General features: G+C 39.6%; 1 protein-coding gene across 2 annotated transcripts in view; it reads right to left on the reverse strand.

Annotated features, from left to right (window-relative positions):
• Nucleotides 1-1,602: 1,602 nt before the first annotated feature.
• The window catches only part of LINGO2 (leucine rich repeat and Ig domain containing 2), a 499,803-nt gene continuing 481,018 nt past the window's right edge, over nucleotides 1,603-20,387 (reverse strand). For both annotated transcript variants that reach the window (XM_039567518.1, XM_039567519.1), the window contains one exon: nucleotides 1,603-4,440. In XM_039567518.1, coding sequence (XP_039423452.1) covers nucleotides 2,584-4,404 — 1,821 coding nt within the window. In that variant the 5' untranslated portion in view covers nucleotides 4,405-4,440 and the 3' untranslated portion in view covers nucleotides 1,603-2,583. The remainder of the gene's footprint in view (nucleotides 4,441-20,387) is intronic.

The raw sequence follows: 20,387 nt of genomic DNA on the forward strand, positions 1-20,387 counted from the left end.
GGAATACAGCAACTCATAATTAATCCTAAAAGTACATGTTTTCTAGGGTGGTGTTTTTTGAGATTTTTTTTTATTGTGTCATTTAATATGAAGAAATCAGCTGCAAATGTCTAGAACTTAGGTGAATTTTTGCTTCTAACATTGATTTTAACATTTAACATGAAATGACTGCAGGGGCAATAGATTACTAGTTGAAAAAAATGACAATTACAAGGGAAAGGCACATGCAAATGTCTTCAAGGGACAGTTCAGAAACATTTTGTTTTATCCCCATTTGTTTCTTTAACTGCCCACATTAAGGTACAGTAGAGTTTTGGACTTCAGTGCAGTGGTTATTACATCAACAAAAATAATTTCCCTGGTGTTAGAATTTAGTCAGGGGTTATTCCGTTATATTAATGTTCTACAAATGTCATAGAACAAAGAGTATTCTTATCAAACATGTCCATAAATCTCCAGCTATCTAGTTCAGAGGATAAAAAAAAAGGAAGCAAGAAAACCCAACTCTAAACTTAAAGCCAATTTAAGTAAAGAAAATTCTAAGAACGCTTGCAACCTCCGCAGTTTGGCAACCTAAAATAAAGCAATGATGCAAACAATAATCAATCACTAAAAAAAGAGATTCTCAAAACTGCCTAGCCTTGGGTCCTGCAGCTAAGTTATGTGTACATCTAGGGAATGCAGCTGGATTTTACAACTTTTGGCACATTTCCCTTGATAGAAGTGGGAGATTTTTATCCTGCTTTGAAAATCTCTGCCAAGAATGTGGATACTAATTTTAGAAGCACCTGCATCCCATTATAGGTCAGCCTGACTTTGGTTTCAAAATACCAAAATCTACTACTAAGATTGAACACAGGCTCTTAATCACATTAATCTGAATGTTCTGTCTTATAATATTTTCATATTAATCTGGTTAAACATATATATAGTCATTGTCATCCTTACTCCAGGTTATGCCAATCATTTAAAAATGGTATTTGCTATCAACCACATACAACAAACCTATGGCTCATAATTGGTGGAAAACTGGAGAGGTGGCTGAACAACTTTGTATCTTGCAATTGCTGAGAATTTAAAAAATAAAAACAGTGGTATTAATGATAAAGAATAAAATTTCACTTCTCAGCCTTTTGAGGATTTCTTTGGAGGCATAAAACAAACAAACAAAAGGTTATTTGTGCTGAACTAATGTTCCACTTCTGTCTTCTCTCCATTAAAAAAGATTCCTAAAATCTGGAAAAATTCGCCCCTCTTGCTCTAAGATACTGCCCCTGAAAGGAACATAACCACATTGTTATTAAAATGGCATTAAGGATAGCTAAGTAATCTGTTCTTGGAAACTAGCTTTGCGTCTCTGTGTTATCTACAAATATACAAGATGAGAATGACAGTGACTAGAGGTTCATTATATCTGGCAGTATGTTAGCCTTTTTGAGGCTATCATGTTTTAAATATTATTTTAGTATTATAAATCCCCATATTATGCATGAACAACTGTAGTTTACTTGGCATTGGAGAAGAGTTCATTCCTAGTAGCAGAGTGTTTGTATGTTTTAATTCAGTTGTATAAAGAGTAAGATGACCATATTTCCCAAGGAGTCTGCAGAAGGTATTATGCTCTTTATTTGGCCCAGTACACATTAACATTTTAACAGTAGCTTTGAAATTAAAATCAGGGCTAACAAAACCAATTCTCTCTCTTCAAGGTAGAACTCAACTCCTCCATGCCAGCATTGACTAGTGGGTTGCCTTCCCTGGGTGAGAACCAGGGCTGTATTACAGTAAACTGGTCCAGTGTGATATCACAGATATAAAAAATATTCCATTCTGTATCAAAACTAGGCACATGCCTTATATTTATATGAAGAGTAGATCGACAGAGTTGAGTGGTTTTGCTCTCAACTATTCAGCTCTGGCCTTCTACATGAGGAGAAAAATATCTTATGTTATTTCTAATTAGTAACTACAAGCATCTAATTTGGGCTTGGTGGTAGTTAAAGATGGGTGACATCACACTTGGGTCAGTAGTGGTGGATATCTAAAAGCACAACCTCTCATTTGTATTGCTTCAAAATGTACACAGTATAGATGTAGATTAAAAAAAAAAGCTACCAATTTTTTTGTTGTATTGAACCAACTAGAAGGGACGATGCAAAGTTTTACCAAATGAGATATATGGATACAAATTTCACTGTAGAGTGTGGTTTAGACAAATGTGTCTTTTTCTTTAAATATGTAAATCCTACACTGTAGGTTTTTTTCTTTTTCCTTTTGTAGCAGTAGAAAATGTTGAACAATTGTCCATGAGCATGAGCCAGTGGTTCATTGCTGATATCCCCAGAATGCCAGTATTTGCAATGCAAACAGTTAGTACAATTTCCCAGTTCTATGAAAGGCCCTGACACATCTGCCTCAAGGTCTGGAGGCTCTGTTGTATAACCACAAATAGTCTTTCCATTTTCATATAACCTTTTGATACACTGACAGCTGCATTAAGCTGCTTCTGCCTAGCGATTCCACATGCCAGGCTGTTTTAATTGGTTTTAATGCCACAGAAAAAGCACTGCTAGCAGAATACCATCAAATCATTTTCATATTGAACCTTCGTGGTCCAGAAACCTCCCCTTCAACCACAGCACCATTGTTTTTGCGAGGGACATATTCAAGGTCAATGCTGGTTTTGTGTTTGCCTTTCCCTCGGCTCCACACAAAAAGAAGAAGGAAACAAAATAAAACCACTCCAAGGAATGTGAAACAGCCCATAGCTGTGGACACCAATATTGTCTTAAGGTCCAGAGAGTAACTGTTCGCATTGGTTCCGTTAGAACTTGTGTCGTTGGAGTCTGTCATATACATAGGGGTCCTGTTGGCATAAAGGAAACGGTCTGAAGTAAACCCCTTTACTGTCAGGGAGGCCGAGTAGGTGTCATTCCCAGCTGCATTACTTGCAATACAGACATAGATCCCAGTGTCCTGGTCTTGGGCAAATCGGATCTCCAGGGTACCATCTCCCAGCACAGTGGCTCTACCATTTGATTTAGTTGTGATCAGCCTCCGGCGTGGGGTAACCCAGGAGATGGTAGGCTGTGGGTCCCCGTCAGCCTTGCACATCAACTGCACGGTCTGTCCTTCCTCCACTACCAGGTACTGCAACTTCTTGTCTTGTATCTTGGGCTTCTTACAGGTGAAGTAAAAGGAGAGAGCTGTGCTGTGAAAATCTCTGAATGACCTCTCTCTGACACTGTCTGGGCCAGCACACATTGGTGGTTCGCTACCAAACTGCAAGGTGGGCTGCCGCTGCAAAATCCAAAGAAGACGGCAGTCACAGGCCAGAGGGTTGTTGTTAATGCAGAGGACCTCAAGGCTTTTGGAGGAATGGAATACATTCTCTTCTAGGGTTTCTAGCAGGTTTTGGGACACGTTGAGCACGCGCAAGAATCGGAGCCCTTGGAAAGCATGTGGTTCAATGGTGCGCAGCTGTGCCCCCACCATGTGAAGCTCCTGCAGGCGCACTAAATCTGACAGCATGCCTGCTTCAATGGTGCTGATGGGGTTGTAAGAGAGGTTGAGATGTGTCAGGTAAACCAGGTGTTTAAAAGCAGAGTAAGGTACTGCAGACAGGTTGGTGTTTGTGATGGAGAGAGAAGTTAGGTTGAGACCGTACAGACTGTTGGCAGGCAGCATGTCCAGGAGTGGCCAGGCCTCTATCTGTAGGTCTTTCAGGCGAAACAGTCTTTTAAAGGCATATGCCGGCAAAGCGTTAATGTTGAGCTGTTTCAAATGCAGACTGATGAGGTTGTGGAGGTGAGAAAGAGCTTCTGTTGGTACGGCTGTGAGGTTGCATCTCTCCAGGGTAAGCTGCTCCAGGCTAAGCAGCCCACTGAAGGCCCTGTGTGATATATACACCAAATCATTGTCCCCAACCTCCAGGGATTTTAGGTTATGCAGATCTTGAAACATGTAGTCTAGCAAAATGACAATCTTGTTTTCACTTATATCAAGCTTTGTTAAGTTTGACAACCCAGTGAACACCCCAAGGGGGACCAGCTTCAGACGGTTTCCTTTCAGCCGCAAGGAGCGCAAGTTGAAGAGATTGTTAAAGGCTCCAGGCTCAACATTGGAGACAATATTGTCACTGAGGTCAATCTCCTCCAGCAACGGGTACGATGTGAATTCCTCAGGGTTAACACTTTTCAGTCGGTTCTTGCTGAGGTCCAAGATTTTGGTCTCAATGGGAATGCCTTCTGGAATGGACATCAGACGTCTTCGGTGACAGCTGACAGACTTGTTCTGTGCTGAGCATTCACAGCGGGCCGGGCAGCCCACGGTGGGGCTTGTGAAGACAAGCAGCACAGCCAGACCCAGGAACGGCTGCCAGCATGTTAGAGCTGTGTGACGCATGACTCCACTGATCTGGGCTAACCCTCCGTCACAGGCCTGTGGGGTGAGGATGGGAAAGGGGAGAAGTTAAGTCTGCAGAAAAAGAACAGTACCATTGCAAAGCAAAAGCATGTGTTTTCATACCAAACAAAACAATAAAACCTATTGTGAATGGCAAGACCAACAAAAAAGCAGATTTTACTTCAAGATCATAGGGCCAGTCAAAGGATTTGTTTAGCCAGCATTTTCCTCCAGATGTCAGAGAAGGCAAACCAGCTTTTCCTACTGCAAACAATAAACGAGGCTTCAGTCTTTTCTTAGTCTCAGTAGGTTTCCTCAAGAGAGTGCTATAATTAACCCAGAGATAAACTATGCAAAAAGAGCTAATAGCATTTGTGATAAGTTTACAGCACTGGATTTCTGTGAGGTTATGTGAAACCAAGCTTATGCCTCCCATTAGTGTTTTAAGGCAAATCTTAATGATGCATTATAATCCAGAAAAGGAACTCCTTGACAATGGAAAGATTCCTTTTAACATTTATTGCATATATTACAGCTATAAATAGATGAAGCTTGTTCACGCATACGCATACACAATGGCTCAGATGAGGACGGAAGAACTGGTGCATCTCTGATTAGAATTTGCAATAGGACAAATCGATTCTTTGCTTTTACTGCACAAAGATATTTTGTGTGACTCTTTAGAAACCGAGACCTGAGAAGGGTTTACAGAATACATATTTGTACTTTCAAGATGTGTAAACCAGTTTTAGGAAGACAAAAACAAGATAAGATGAGCTGTTTGTGTTTAAGCAGTGCAATGTCCAAAGAAGCACCACAGATTTAACGGAAATTGCAGTTGGTAAGTGATTTATTCATTCCTGCCTTCAGGTTAAAAATGAGGATAGAAGAAGACAAGATAACCCCTATTAATTAGCTATCCTTCTTCAAAGGATGTCCTTTTCAGGTTTAGTCACCAAAGGCAAGAGACTTTTTCAACAGTAGCTACTAAATGAAGATGAACAAAAACCCATTTCAAAAGAAGAAGAAAGGATATAGGTGTTCATCAAAGGAAGGTGTGTTTGAGATGTTCAGAGTAAAGCAAACTGCAAGCAAGGACTGTAGAAGTGCCTTAACTCCTATGGTACAGCCAACTTGATGGGGCTAAGTGATAGTGCTGGGATTCAAGCTTCATAATATTAATAAGCCTTATAATGGGCCCCAGGCCTTGTGAGGCCTTTTCTGGATAGTTTAATTTGGGCTTCATTTTTGTTATACTTGTAAAAATATTTACATAACCCCTGCCTGTAACTACATCTCATGCCTGCACAGTTGACTATTGCCCATCTGGTCCTACCCGCAATGACAAAATTACCCAATGGCCAAGCATCCACCTTATCTGTGTCTTTGGGATTTGAGGATCATCTGGCTACTGTGTAAGAAGTTTGCAACTGACGTTAGAGTCAAGTTTTTTTTTGTCTATGTGCTATCACATGGATTGTAATATAAAAGAAATCCTCCTGTACACAGGGGTAAATACATATTAACAATATGGTACAACTAAATTGATAGGGCAGACAGCTATTTGAGCAAATAAGCTGTCTGAAGCACATCAGAATAATACTGAGTAAATTGCAGGCTGATGAAAAAGGAAGTCCCACCACTAACTCTGCTACAGGAACACCACACTCTGCTGGTACACAACTTGGAATGTAATAACTCACCAAATCATCCTGCCTGACAGAAAAGGGTTGCACTCTCAGACTGTGGATGATCTGAACAGTGGAGATTCAAGATGTAAGAAAAAGAGCAGGTATTTGGATCTGTTGATCTTTTTGTATAATAAAAATTTCTAAACAAGAACCGGGTGGTTTGGATTGTAAGCATTAGTACTATTGTAACTGGACTGAGAAATAAAGAGCTGTTGTGCTCTGTTAAAAACTGAACTGAGTGAAAAAGCATTTATCTTGGAACTCCATATAAATTGTGTTCTTTGACTGACCATACATGAATGATGCACATATTACTCCTCTCACAACTCTGTGGAAGAATTTCAGTCTTGACTGATGTGGGTTTGTATTTTCATTTTTACACTTCTATGCAGAGACTATATATTAATATGAGGCACATTGCATGCTGGTTTTGACATATAGACTGGAGACTTGGATGAAAATTATTCTGTAGGATATTACCTATAAAAGCACATTTCCACTTTTTCTAGAAGGACAACCTACTGAGATTTAGTTTCCCCCTTAAATTGTAGTCTTGCAAGTAACTATTGCTAGTTATGTCCAGCTGTGACAAAGGTTTTCAGAGGTAAACTTCACTTCATTAAGCACTAAGTGGAAACTGCAAAACTATAGGGGACTGTGAGTTAGGTGTTTGCAATGAATTCAGATCAGAGAGCCTTTGGGGTGCTCTGATCATTACTTTCAGAGCTCAGTCTGTGAGGTTAGTGCTTTCATACTGATACTTCTGCCACACAGGGATTTCATTTCCTACCTTACCCATCTAATAATGTATGAAGCACAAAGTAAACAGGTTCAGTGGAAGATGAGCATTCCTGGAGTGTTTGGTTTAGATAGAAAAAATATGAAACGCTTTTTGCAGCTATCCAATCCACCTGGTAACTAAAACTTCTGAGGACTACAAAGTAGAAGGTGGACAGTATAAAAGACTATAAAAGGATTTTTTGACTGTGGCTGGAATATAGAAAAGTAGTGTTAATAAAGCACTTCAAACAGTAATAGTAGTCTTCTGCTAAGACACGCACACAGATAATGAGATGGATATATATTTATCTGTAAGGGTGTGTGCATCTCTGTGTATGCACTTGCAAGGAAGCAAGATTCAGGACTGAGATATGAGCTGGAGTGAATACATTTCAAAAAGGATAAATAATAAATTAAATATCAAGTCAGAAAAACTTGGATCAATAGTACAGGTTAGAAGAAAATAGAAATTAAATGTATTATTACAATTTACACTGATCCAGATGATACTACCATTCTTTCTGCTAAGCAAATCTGTGACTATATCCTAAGCTTTGAACTACTTTAAGGAGAAATTATTTCATCTTCATTACGTAAAAAATGTAACCTTATCTCAGGCTAGGGTTAAAAGGTCTAGCAAGTGAAATGTGTGGGACAAGGTGAATTTTGGGAGAAGCCTACAGTGATTTTTGACGATCTATTGCATGTGGTCCCATTTGAATTTAATGAATGTAAAGTTGTATTTTCAGGACATGCCCAGTAACATCACTAGCTGGGCCTACCTTTTGCCTTCAGCCTAAGAATAATAAAGGGTACAGTTTCACCTGTAAAGTACATTTCATGTCAGTGTGATCACCATTATTTATTACTATACACCTGTTAATCAACAATGCTACTGTTACAAGAATCAGAGTGAAATAATGCCATTGAAAGATATTCTTCTCTGCAAGATGATTTCTTGGAGTGCAAAATTATTTTCCGTATTTTTTTAGATTTGTGGGATGTTAATTAATTGGTGACTTCACTGGCACAGTGCTGAACTGTTAGCGTCAGTGTTCGACATGATGCCTTTCATTCCTGCTTAAACAACCAGCACTACATACTTTATCTTTGCCAGTATAGGAATTACCTCTAAACATCTGCAACATTGTAGTTTTTTGCATCCCTCTCTACATTCTTTTACAAGAAAGTAAAGTGTATGCATGCAAGTATGTATACACACACACACATATAAATGTAAGCTAGAAGTATAGTCTTACTGTTCTGTGATTGTACTGTGCCTTGCACTACAGAGTACTTCCCTAAAATTATAGCTTGCTAGATGAAAATTCAAAAAACATAAATGATTAAGAACTGACAGTTTTTCTATGTTTGAACGTGAATGACAACCTATAAAATTGTTTTCCTGGCCTTTATGGAGTATTTGTTGTGTTTTGATAGACTCTAAAAAATGAAATACATGAAGTTGTTGTTTATTAAAAAATAAACTAATTACCTTCTTTTTGTCTTTCTCTGGTTCTGTTCTTTAAGTTCAAAGTCAGGAGTCAAGTTACTGTTGGCTGATACTCTTTTTCAAAAGAGGACCCTATTCAAAGTTCAGCAGTGCAATTATGAAAGTTCATTAGAGTTATTAGTTAATAGTTCTGTTCAATCTCACCCAAACCAGCCATCTCTACTACTTTGAAATGCAAATCAGTTTGTACAAAGTTCTGAAGCTTTGAATCTTCCCACTAGTGCTTTACAAGAATGTACAGTGCCCTGTAGCTTTTAAATTGAAAAACTATAATTAAAAAAAAATTAAAAGCAACACAATGTGCTCTTAGAATGCAGGGCAATTCCAAATATCATATATAGGAATGTGCCAAATCATGCATATGTTACATATTTTTTCACTTTTCCCTTTCCCTCAGACGAATTTTGAAGCCTCTAGAGCTGAAAGCTAGAGTGCACTTGACTATGGTCCTTTCCATGTCCCATCTGATGCTTCAGTATTGTATGGGACATAGCTTTAGCCAGAAAAGCTCAGAAGATCTGTTTCTGTCATTAGCTGCATTAGCATCACATGATGCTCTGATTTCATAGTGTTGATCTTACCTTTCCCTCCCCTTTACCCAGTCTTTCAGACAAAAAACTCCAGTGGATCACATCAGAGATGACAATTTTGCCTGATGCTGAGGTCACTTAATAATATAGGTTCTAAAATACAGTAATTTTTTTACAAAAATATACTGTATTCAGTAAATGCTCTAGGATTAAATATTGCATGACAAGACAGACTTGTACTGGTTGCTCACTTAAATGCTACCAGTGAATCCTGAGAACCAGGTGAAGTACCTGTTTTAAAAATGTGTGCTGGGTTGACCCTGGCTGGACACTGGGTGCCCACCAAATCTGTTCTATCACTGCCCTCTTCAACTGGATGGGGTAAAAAAAATATAACAAAAGGTTCACACATCAGGATAAAGCAGGGAGAGATCACTCACCAGCTACCATCACAGGCAAAACAGACTTAGCCAAGGGAAATTACTTTAGTATATTACCAATCAAATCAGAGTAAGATAGTGAGAAACAAACTCAAATTGTAAAAGATTTGCCCCAACCTCTCCCTTTTTCCCAGGCTTGACTTCACATCTTCTCTCCCTTCCCTGTAGGGCAGTGCAAGGTTTTGGGAAATGGGAGCTGTGGTCTGTTCATCACATTGCCTCTGTCACTCCTCATACTCTTGCCCAGCTCCAGCGTGGGGTCCCTCCCACAGGAGACAGTCCTTGATGAATTTCTCCAACATGGGTCCCTCCCATGGGCTGCTCCAATGTGGATCCCTTTCATGGTGTGCAGTCCTTCAAGATGGGTATTTTTATGAGCCTGTGTTTAAGGATAATAAATTATTCTGCTGTGTAAGGTTGTTTCTCCTCTGAATGCTGAATTTTAGCATTGCTGTATTTTAAAGCAGGGAGCACATACTGAGGAGTATAAATGTTTCTGTCTCTGCATGGCTGTCATCATCTGTCACACTTCAGCAAGCAGTAAGCCAAAGCCATTGTTCAAATCTTTGCAACAAAACAGCGTTGCTGTTGTGCTGAGCAGACAGATACTGAATATGTGCAGCTAAAACTACTGAATTACTGTGGTGCAAAATTTTGACCAGCTCAGTGTGGTTTGGGAACTCTTTTCTCACAGATTTATCTCTCAAGTACCTATTGCAGTCTTCTTGGAAGAGCAACTGATCTGGCTTTCTTGAACACTCCTTTTGTGCTGGACCAGATGAGGTAAGGGCAGGAAGGGTGAGGAACCTTTGCTGCTGGACTGTGCCCAAGGTGGCAATGGTAGGAAGTGTTGCCCACGAGATGAAGGGAAGATAAGAGACTGTGGTGATGCATGTTTTTATTCTGTTTTTATATGTTCTTTGTATATTCTTTGTACCCCAATGGTTCATCCCTACCTTCCCTACCTCCATTCCCAGTTGGTTTGTCCCAGATCCAAGCTGCTCCCCCGGTGTTCCCTATATGGTTGTCCTCCTCCCCTTGGTCTAGTCGGTTCCCCATCAATCACCCAAACGCCTCCCGTTATTCCCGAAAGTTCAATGTCTATCACCTAAGCCCTCCCTGTTTATCCTTATGTGGTCCTTGTCAATCCCCTGAGATCCTGCCCCTTCTGATACCTCCCCCCTGGAAATCCCCTAAACCTCGACACCCCATTGGGGCATGTGATCCCTTTCCCTCCACCCCTCAAGGCTATTGGCCTATGTCAATGTCTATCCCTGTCCATATCCCTCCCCTGACGATCCCTATTGGTCGCCTGTTAAGCCATCCCCATCATAATGCCTCCCCTTATAAGGTGTTGCCCAAAGCTGCTCTGGACTTGTCCTCTGTGGATACCTTCTAATGAAGTTGGGTGACCTTCTGTGGCAAGCCTCCCCACTACTTTTTGTCTCTTCCCTTCGTCTAGGGCTGCTGACTGCTACAGTGTCTGGAGTTTGTGCTCCCCTGGATAGAGCAGAGGCTTCAGAGGAGCAGGTGTAAAGCTCTGTGCCTCCGGCTGCTCCCCACTCCTGCTGCACACTGCTGGATCTAGCCTGGGCAGTGGACGGTAGCGGTCACTGCAACAAGAGACAAACGGAGATGGTTCTAGGTACAGCCAAATGACACATGAAAATATTAGTCACTTAGAAATGTTCCTACAGCGAGACACAATGACACTAGGAGAATGTATGAAATCCTGACTGGAATTTTCTGACTCGACTAAGCAATTTGGACATTCCCATCATATGTTCTTTCAATGAAAGAGCCAGTTTGTAGCAAAGGCTTTGCCTCACCAGGTCTTGTGCCTGGAATTTATCTAAGCTTAGTGTATTGTTCCCAAATTCTATCACAGACTAAGTCAAGACTGCCTATACACTCTCAAAAGGATGATTTTTCTTTAAATCAGAGCATCTTAGAAATTATTCAAATGAACCTAGGTGTTCTACCTTCCTTGTCTCTTTGATCAAGCCTTTATGCTTAAGCAGAGATTTTGTTCTCTCTCCCTTTATTGATCTCTTAAACATCTCAGCATTTAAATAAACTGAAAACATTAAGTAGCTGTCTGCATTCTGATAATAAATAGATTTACGAATCCTTGAGTAACAAGTGGTTGTTGCTACAAAAACCACTAGTCTGACAATTCATTGAATTGGAAGCAAAGTTTTGATTTAATTATTCTGCTGTCCTAGGATCATTCTTGTCCACTAAGTCATCAGTAAAAACTCCCTGGGCTAACATCAACTCAAAAAACTAGTCAAGTTGCATTTGTTTTCAGAAGAAAAGATGAGACCCAGGTCATTAAAAAAGACATAATGCAGAAAAAGAAAACAAAAGCAAAAAGAGCAACTAGAGCAACCTTCTTTATTTACTTATCCAATAGAATTATTTTAAGATTGGTTAAAATCTTTGTATCAGGTGTTTTAAAACTAAACAAGTGGGTATAGTTTTTACCCCAAACACTTACATTTTTGTTTGAATCTAAGTGAAAGAAGCATGTGTGCCAAAAGACAGAAGGCAAGAAAATCACAGTGACAAATTCATGTAATTATACAAATTATCTGTACAAGGCTTTGAAGTCCAGATTCTTCAAATTAAGCAAAGAAATGATGCCATCACTACACCTTCTGTTTTTAAAGCAATGTTTCTAAGATTAATTTACCGATTTCTTTCAGTTTTCACATAGAAAGTGAACCTCAGGACGAAATCTGAAGGAAAAAATAGTAAGTCTTAACGATTGTCTCGCAGGAGACATTTCATGCATAAATAACAGGAAAAGAAACTGGAAATGTTTGCAAGAATTGTAGAAACTTCCACTGACATTTCTACTGACCTTGCTGATAAGTTGGAAGGGAAGAAGATTATGAAAAGCTCATATGAACAATTACGTGATGGGCTGTAAATGATGCTTGGATGTAAAATAAAATTCAGACATTTTTGGTGAAGGTTAATGATATAAATCAACCATAGAGGGATGATAGCCCTACTATCATACCCACACAATCAACTACCTTACAAAAATTGCAAATACTTGCATAGAAACAGTTTTTGACAAAGAATTCTTAGTTGAATAAATTAATGAGCTACTGTGAATGACAGATCTTTTCTATCATCAATTCCTTCTGAATGCAGAAGCAGATTTTTGAAAGGTAGAATTATATAAAATTTCTTTTGCACACTTCACTTAGCTCGATTCAATAGTATTCCTATTTTACTGGTAAAAAGTGATGTTGCTAAGAGATAATTATTCAGTGGCAAAGACCAGAACAATATAATTACTGTGGCAATAGATGTGTTGATGTACCTAAATACGATAATGCAATAATAGAGAAAGAGCTAGACTGATATCTCTGAAAACAGTACAGCTTTTAAGTAGTTCGTATTGCATTTTGTTAGGGCTGCTTTGTATTGGAAGACCAGACACCTGTTGTAGATGAACTCCATCCCTAGACCTGGTGTTAAGTATCTATGCATGGTAGCCCCCTGAGTGATATGTGACTTCAAAAACAATGCACGAGTCCACATTTTAATGAAGTTGATTTATCCTAAGGGTTACAAAGCAAAATTCCATTACACTGTTTCACTGATGATTCTTGCAAGATTTTAATGTTCCAAATACTGACAACAACTTATCACAAGGGAAGAAAGGTGAAGTTATTGTAGTACAGGAGGGAAAGTCATATGACAACAAAGACCTAAATTTGTTCATCTTGGGGAATGCAGCAGACCGAAAATTTAAAGATTCTAGAAAAGATTAAAAATCTCTTGCAAGTCAGGATTCATTACTTCAAAGTGGACCTTGTGTTTCACAGTGTGTCTAGGCAGGTGAACCTTAAAACGCTTTGCTACCACGAACAGGACACTGGCGAGAAAATGTGAAAGTGTTAAATACTATATTTGTTTTTCATATCTGCTGTAACTAATGAATTCTGAATAAATGAACAGAAAACTAAATTAGTATGAAGGCTGACTGCATTGATTAAAGAGTAGGATGCTTTTTTCAACAACAACTCTACATTAAAAGTTTATCTTCCTCTTGAAATAAACAGTCTTTCTTCTAAAACTGTCTGGGCATAACACAACAGATGACATCTTTGTGGCCTGGACGGTTTCTCTTATGTAGAAAAACAGGGATGGAATTTCCTCTGAAGTTTTAATTCTAATATCCAGCTACTCCTCATCTTCAATGAGTGAAGATTTCGGTGATGGAAAGCTACTGAAAAAAAGAGGAAGCTGCTTTAAATCTGGATTGGTAGCAGACTTTTGAGGGCTAATACATTCAAGCATACTTGAATTTCACTTCAGTAATCTATTTAGGAAGCCACAAGCAATCTGCACTGTATCGAGATCATTGTAAGTGTCATAGGTTAGCAAGCATAGTCCCGGAAGGGATGTCCTTGCTAAGGGGTGGTTACAGCTTCCTCTGGGACCTGATAGAACCTATCAGCTGGCCAGTTTGAATATGGACAATTCTCTAAGCCACTTAAAGTTGTGACCGCCTCTGTGATCCACATTTAAGAATAGGCAAACTCCCCCTCCAAGCTCTCTCTCGTTTCCGGTGCTGGGACAGGTGGCTGCAGGCCCCATGTGGGGCCAGCGAGCCCGGCCCCTGCTCGGGCCAGGCCGGGCCAGGCCACGGCCATCCTGGAGTCTATGGACCTATTCCAGCCGTGGAACCCCCCCACTGCCTTGCCGTGGGCAGCCGGAGCGGCTCGGCTCTCCCCCCTCTCCACTTCGATAAGAAAAATTCAACATTCCAGCTGCAAAGCTGCAAGGCCGAGGTGAGATTAACCCTTTTATTGCTGTGAAGAGCTGAAAACCTGAGGGAAGAGAGAGAGGAGATGCTTAAAGCTGAAATTCTGTTGTGAAGCTATGATATATCAGAGTATCCCGTTGTAATTTCATGAAGATATGGGGGGGTGGAGTGTTCAACTTGTGAGCAAAAGCACCTGCACTGAGATAGGCAGATGCTAACGCAGCTGTAATTTCATGAGAAGTTTGGACAGGGAGAGATGGAAGTGATGAGGACTTTTGCTCCAAACGGGAAAGGAGAAAACCTCAGTCCCTAGAGATGAACCTGATGAGGACTTTTGCTCCAAATGGGAAAGGAGAAAACCTCAGTTCCTAGAGATGCTCCCAGAGATAGTCCTAACAATGAAGATGAGGAAGACCCTTTGCTCCCAGGGAAGGAGAAGGGCCTCTGTTTTTGTTTCTGAACAGCTCAACCTTAAAATTGTACCCCAAAAAACTTCAAGAGTGGACCCGCGAACACGGGAAAACCAGTTGCTATCTGTGTGTCACCTTGAACAAGCTGCAAGTCGGGGGAAGGGACTCCGCAGGCAGAGAGACTCCTCTTCCTAAATGGACTGAACAATATTTGGAAGTGGGCGGCTGTCTCGTTGTGATAATGTTTTCATAGCACGAGCAAGAAGAGGCTTCTCTTTCTAAATGGACTGAACAAGGTTATTATGGAAGTGGTAAACAGACTGAACATCTTAAGGGTTGTCTTTTCACATTGTCAGTGGGAGAAGGGAGGAAGGTGAGGGGAGGAGGAGAGTTCTGAAGGTGGTATAATTTTTTTTTCTTTTCTCCCTTCTTTTAGGTCTGTTAATAAACTTCTTTATATTCTTTCAAGTTTGGTGCCTGCTTTGCATTTCTCGTAATTCTTATCTCACAGCAGATAAACAGTAATGAGTATTTTGGACCAAACCACTACACTAAATTGGTGTTTCCGCCCGGTTACAAACCGAACCCGCGACAATAAGAAACATTCTTGATATAACCTGTTAAAGATGGATGTTTCCTTCAAATATGTGAACATTAAAGTCCAGAGAACTCTGCTGTCCCAGTCATGTGCTGACTTCCTTTTGTTGGTAACTTCAACAATATGTTTTGCAAGCTTTTTCCTGTTGGCATAATGTCATTTTTGTTAGCTTTAAAACCAAAAATTCTTATTTGTTATCTTGCCCACACATGAAATCTAGGTGACAATTTTCCCTCTTATTTCCTTCTAAGAGAGGCAGACAGATTAATGTGCCATGAGGAGCTGAGAACTTTTTCCCTAGCAGCTCTATGTTTGAACAGGGCAAAAGTGAAACCTAAAGTACTTCGGAGGGTATGGGTCTGGTAGAGCTAATTCTAGTGGTGACCACAGTCCTGTGATTGCGGTCACCAAAAAGGGTTTCAAGCTATTTAAATCTACTGACTTGGGTCCCTGACTTTTTTTTTATGGCAGTAACACAGAGCCTGGTGACAAATCATGGTATGCAGAGGATAAAGTGTATGGAGAATGTGCCCAGGAAAGAAAAGAGATCATTTAATTAGTACTACAAGGGCTGTTGTTACTTCATAACACAATTCAAAGGATCTTTAGCCAAAAGGCTCTGAATACTTAAACCTATATTTTTAAGAAACATTTTTTGTTAAGTAAGTCTGAAAAAAGCAAATTAATTTCACAAGGGTAACATTAATCTCTCTTACCTAGAGGTAGATAGAGTTTAAAATTGTTTGAAAATAGCTGAAAATTGAATTAAATGGGAAAGCTGAAGAAGTTGAAACCAATATATTTTCTTTTGTACTAAGACAAGAATCTCTAAAGTATGCGGGTATATAGCATATATGGTAGTGGGGAGACAAGACACATTTAGAAAAGCTGCAACAGATAATTTCAGTACAATTTATCTGACTAACACAAGAAAAATTTAAACCAATCCTGTGTGATTTTCTCACACCTCAGTAAGCATGTTCACAGAAGTTATATTTGTATCTTTCACTGAAACCCTATCAGACAAAGCAGGGAGTATATTCTCTGGGGACCATCTTCATACCATCACACACAAGGCCTTCACAGTACAACCTTGCTGCAAGCTGCTGATCTATCTGCTGCTGCTCTTTTTGGCTGCAGGAGTAGTCAAAGTCTGGAAAGACAGTACAGGAGCTAAACATTAAAGATAAAAAAAGGAAATAAGCACATTTCTTAGTCCTTGTCAGAAGGCCCTCAGTTGATACTATGGCTTTGAATTCAGAGCAGCTATCCTAGCACAAAATTGTAGCCGGCATTTGAGGGTGGCACAAAGGAAAGAAGGGATATATTTCAACTCACTGGTCAACAAATTGGTCAAGTGTGAAAAAATGTCATGATAGACCTAACCGTAGTCACTTAATAGTTCAGATAAGGAAGATACCTTAGGAACAGCTGCACAAAACTAATGCACTTTGAATTAAAATAGAGTTGATGACAATATATACATTTGAGAGAAGAAGAGAATAGCAAACTGCCTTGGAGATTTCCTGTTTGCTAAAGGCATTGTTAAAATATGCTTAGACTCAGTATCAGCCTGAAGATAGATAAAGGTAGTGCATTTGGAGATAAGATGTGACATGTTTGCAGGTGGACAAGACACAACCATTAATGTCTGCTTTATTTGTACCCATACTCCATGAATGTTACTCCAGATGTCTACTGGTGTCAGCATGAGCTGAACTGAGCCTCTATGTTGAGAGAAAAAGGAATAGAAAGAGATATAATGTGGGAGATGCCAAGCAGATGAAATTTGGTAGTCAGTTTTTTTTAGCTGGATCAGTCATAATTAAGCCCTTGATCTGAGCCTGGCCCATTGCAGAATTCTTAGTGCCACAGCTGTAGGTAGCTTCCAAGTGATGCAAACAGAAATTTGCTAACTTTTCTATGCTTCACGTACAAACTACTCATCACAAATGAAGCCTATTCTTCTGAGAATTTACAGTCACCCATTTGCTTGAAATCTGTACCCACATTTACTATGGTATCACTAGCAACTTTCCAAATCCAGGCAATGGAGACCTGTTACCTCGATGCTTTTATATATGTTTATATATTTATTTAGAAAGAAGAGATACTTCCTAAGAAACTGCACCTCATTCTGTTAGTATCAGATCTAATGGAAACAATTTTTGTACAAGGTATAGCCTCTGCTACTTGAATTAGTATGTATTTGGTAAACATTTTCTTTAATTACTAGCAGAAGACAACTAACACTTAAACAATATGCCAAATACATTTATTTTCCTGGTTAATCAATATAAAGGGATTAGAAAGCACAGCTTTCCATATTGGATTTTCTCAGCTGCCCTAATGTGCTAGCACTAGCTGCAAAAGTAATTGTGTATAGTTTCTAAGCTAGAAAACATTTTTTGTTCTTTCTTACTTTTTCATGGGAAGATGTCTATGTAACCCTGCTGCTTCCTCAAGAAACTGACATATCACATTAATAGTGGATGGTGCTGTGTCCTACAATTGTCCTGATCTATGTGTGATGTCCAGAGGCTGATGCCAGACAGCAGACACTCGAGTTGCAATGAGCTGGTGCAAAGCTGCAAGCACTGTGACTGCTGCATTGTCCAGCACCTATTACAAGCTCTTCTATGGACTTACAGTCTCTCGGAAGACCTGCAACAGTTCTTCATAGCACTGCTGGACTTCCCTCCTCAAGGTGAGTAGTAAACCTCAACTACACCCATATATTTGCAGGAGTTTTCTTCTTGGTTTAGATCTACAGACTTCAGCTCAAAGATGGAGATCCAGGTTATATTTTCTACCTGACTCTACAGATGTACAGTGCAAGTCTACATAAAACAAAAGCCTTTTTCTCTTGAAATTTTTTTAATATTTGTTGAAAACTTTTTTACAGTGAATTATTTTTTCCCTCAAGACATTTTCTATATTGCTACATTTCATTAAAACCATAATATTGTATCTAGAAACAGTTTCAATGAATAATTTTTAACCAGTTCATGCATACTAGGACTCAAAAAAATGCACATATGCTTAGATGTCTTTAAAGGAGAGCACTGTTTATACCATCTGTACTAATACTCTTCAAGACTAATGTACTTGTCCTTGTCCTAAATAAGATTAATGCTAGAATAGCTTTCTATTGCCAGAGCACTTTCAGATGGCCTAAATAAAAATAAATAAATAAAAAAAAGAATGCTTGAGTCGGCATGAATACATCTATCCATAATGATGTCTCCATTTTATTCCTAATTAAAAGCTCATTAATATCAAAGACAATTGTAAGAAATCAGATGAAACCATATCATTTGGGAGTTTAAGACTGAAGGCATTCACACTATCAACTCAAATTCGCTTATTCAAAAGCTACTGTAGATGTTGTGTGACATAGACTTTTATACTACAGCAAGCATTGATAGACCTCTTTATGAAGGCTGTATGTGATTTTTCATGCTTTCAGTTAGTTTCTAGCTCTGAAAAGTAGCTTAGGCCACAGAGTAACTGGAAAAATCGAAGAAGAGGAGAACAGAAAGAGGGTAATTCTTAAAAGCACTGCATATTTTCAGTATTACTAGTCCTGGGAGCAAGAATGCATATACAGAAAAGGAGGATGCATGAACAGAAATGACAGTATCCAAGCTGTGCACAGGAGATCTTCCAGCATCTGCTCCAGAAGAGATCTTGCACATCTGCGTAATTTTTGAGCAGACACTATTTAAATGCAAAATCTTTGTAGTGGCTAGGGAAAAACAAAAGAGACATTTATTTATCTTGTATGAATATTATGTCCTCTGAATCTGGAGGTGAAACGATATCCACAAAGCAAAGGATGCTGACGATGTCCCTCTGTTCTGGAATATATAATATGATTTTCTCTGAACTCCTTGCCAGTAACTTATAATTCACTTCACTTGAAAAATTCACAACAGTCTTAAGCTTTATTACTTACCACAATTACAAACATTACTGAAATGATGAAGAATTCAAGAATGATCATAAAAGCAGTGTTTATTTGCATGTATAGGTACAAGGATGATATCAGTTAGATGGAAAATGAGATTTTCTTTTCAGGCTGTTCCTGAACAAGGGCTATGATCATTACTATGATAATTTTTTCAATCATAGAATTATAGAATCTCTCAAATTGAAAGAAACCTATAAGGATCATCGAGTCCAACTCCTTGCTCCTCACAGGACCGCCTAAAAGTAAATCACAAGAGTATGAGCATCATCCTGATACTTCTTGAACTCTGACAGGCCTGGTGCCTTGAGTACTTCCCTTGGGAGCCTGTTCCGGTGATTGACCACCTTCTCAGTAAGGAACCTTTTCCTAATCTCCAATCTGAACTTCCCCTAATGCAGCTTCATTCCATTTTCTCATGTCCTATCACTGGTAACCAAAGAGGAGAGATGAGCACCTTCCCCTCTGCTGCCTCCCATGAGGAAGGTGTAGACTAAGATGTGGTCACTCCTCAGTCTTCTCATCCCCAGGCTGAACAAGCCAAGTGACCTCAGCCACTCCTCCTAAGTCTTAACCCATGAGACCTTTCACCATCTTGATCACCTTCCTCTGGACACACTCTAATATTTTGTTGTCCTCCTTATACTGAAGCAGCCAAAACTGCCCCCAACATTCGAGGTGAGGCTGCCCCAGTGCAGAGCAGAGCAGGACAATCCCCTCCCTTGCCTGGCTGGTGATGCTGTGCCTGATGCCCCCCAGGACACGGGTGGCCTTCCTGGTTGCCAGGGCAGCTCTGACTCATGTTCAACTTGTCATCAACCCAGATCTCTTTTTGCAGTGCTGCTCTCCATCCTCTCCTCCTCCAGTTTAAATGTATAATCAGGATTACCCTGTCCCAGGTGGAGATTCTGGCACTTGCTTTTAAAATTTCACATAGTTGGTGATGGCCCAAATCTCTAGTCTATCCAGATTTCTCTGTAAGGCCTCTCTACCCTTGAGGGAGTCCAGCTCTTCCTAGGTTAGTACTATTGGCGAACTCATTTAAGGTACACTTATTCCTGCATCCAGAGCCTTTATGAAAACATTAAAGAGCACTGGCCCTAAAATCGAACATGGGGGAACCCCACAGGTACCCTAGCCACTGTAACTCTTTAAACCCAACCCATCACCCAGATTCTTACCCAAAATGTTATGGACTTGTCTAGTGGTGTGATTGACATTTTGTCCAGAATGATACTGTGCGAGTGTCAAAAGGATTGCTA

This window comes from Corvus cornix, chromosome Z (assembly GCF_000738735.6).
Source record: "Corvus cornix cornix isolate S_Up_H32 chromosome Z, ASM73873v5, whole genome shotgun sequence".
Classification (NCBI taxonomy): Eukaryota; Metazoa; Chordata; class Aves; order Passeriformes; family Corvidae; genus Corvus; species Corvus cornix.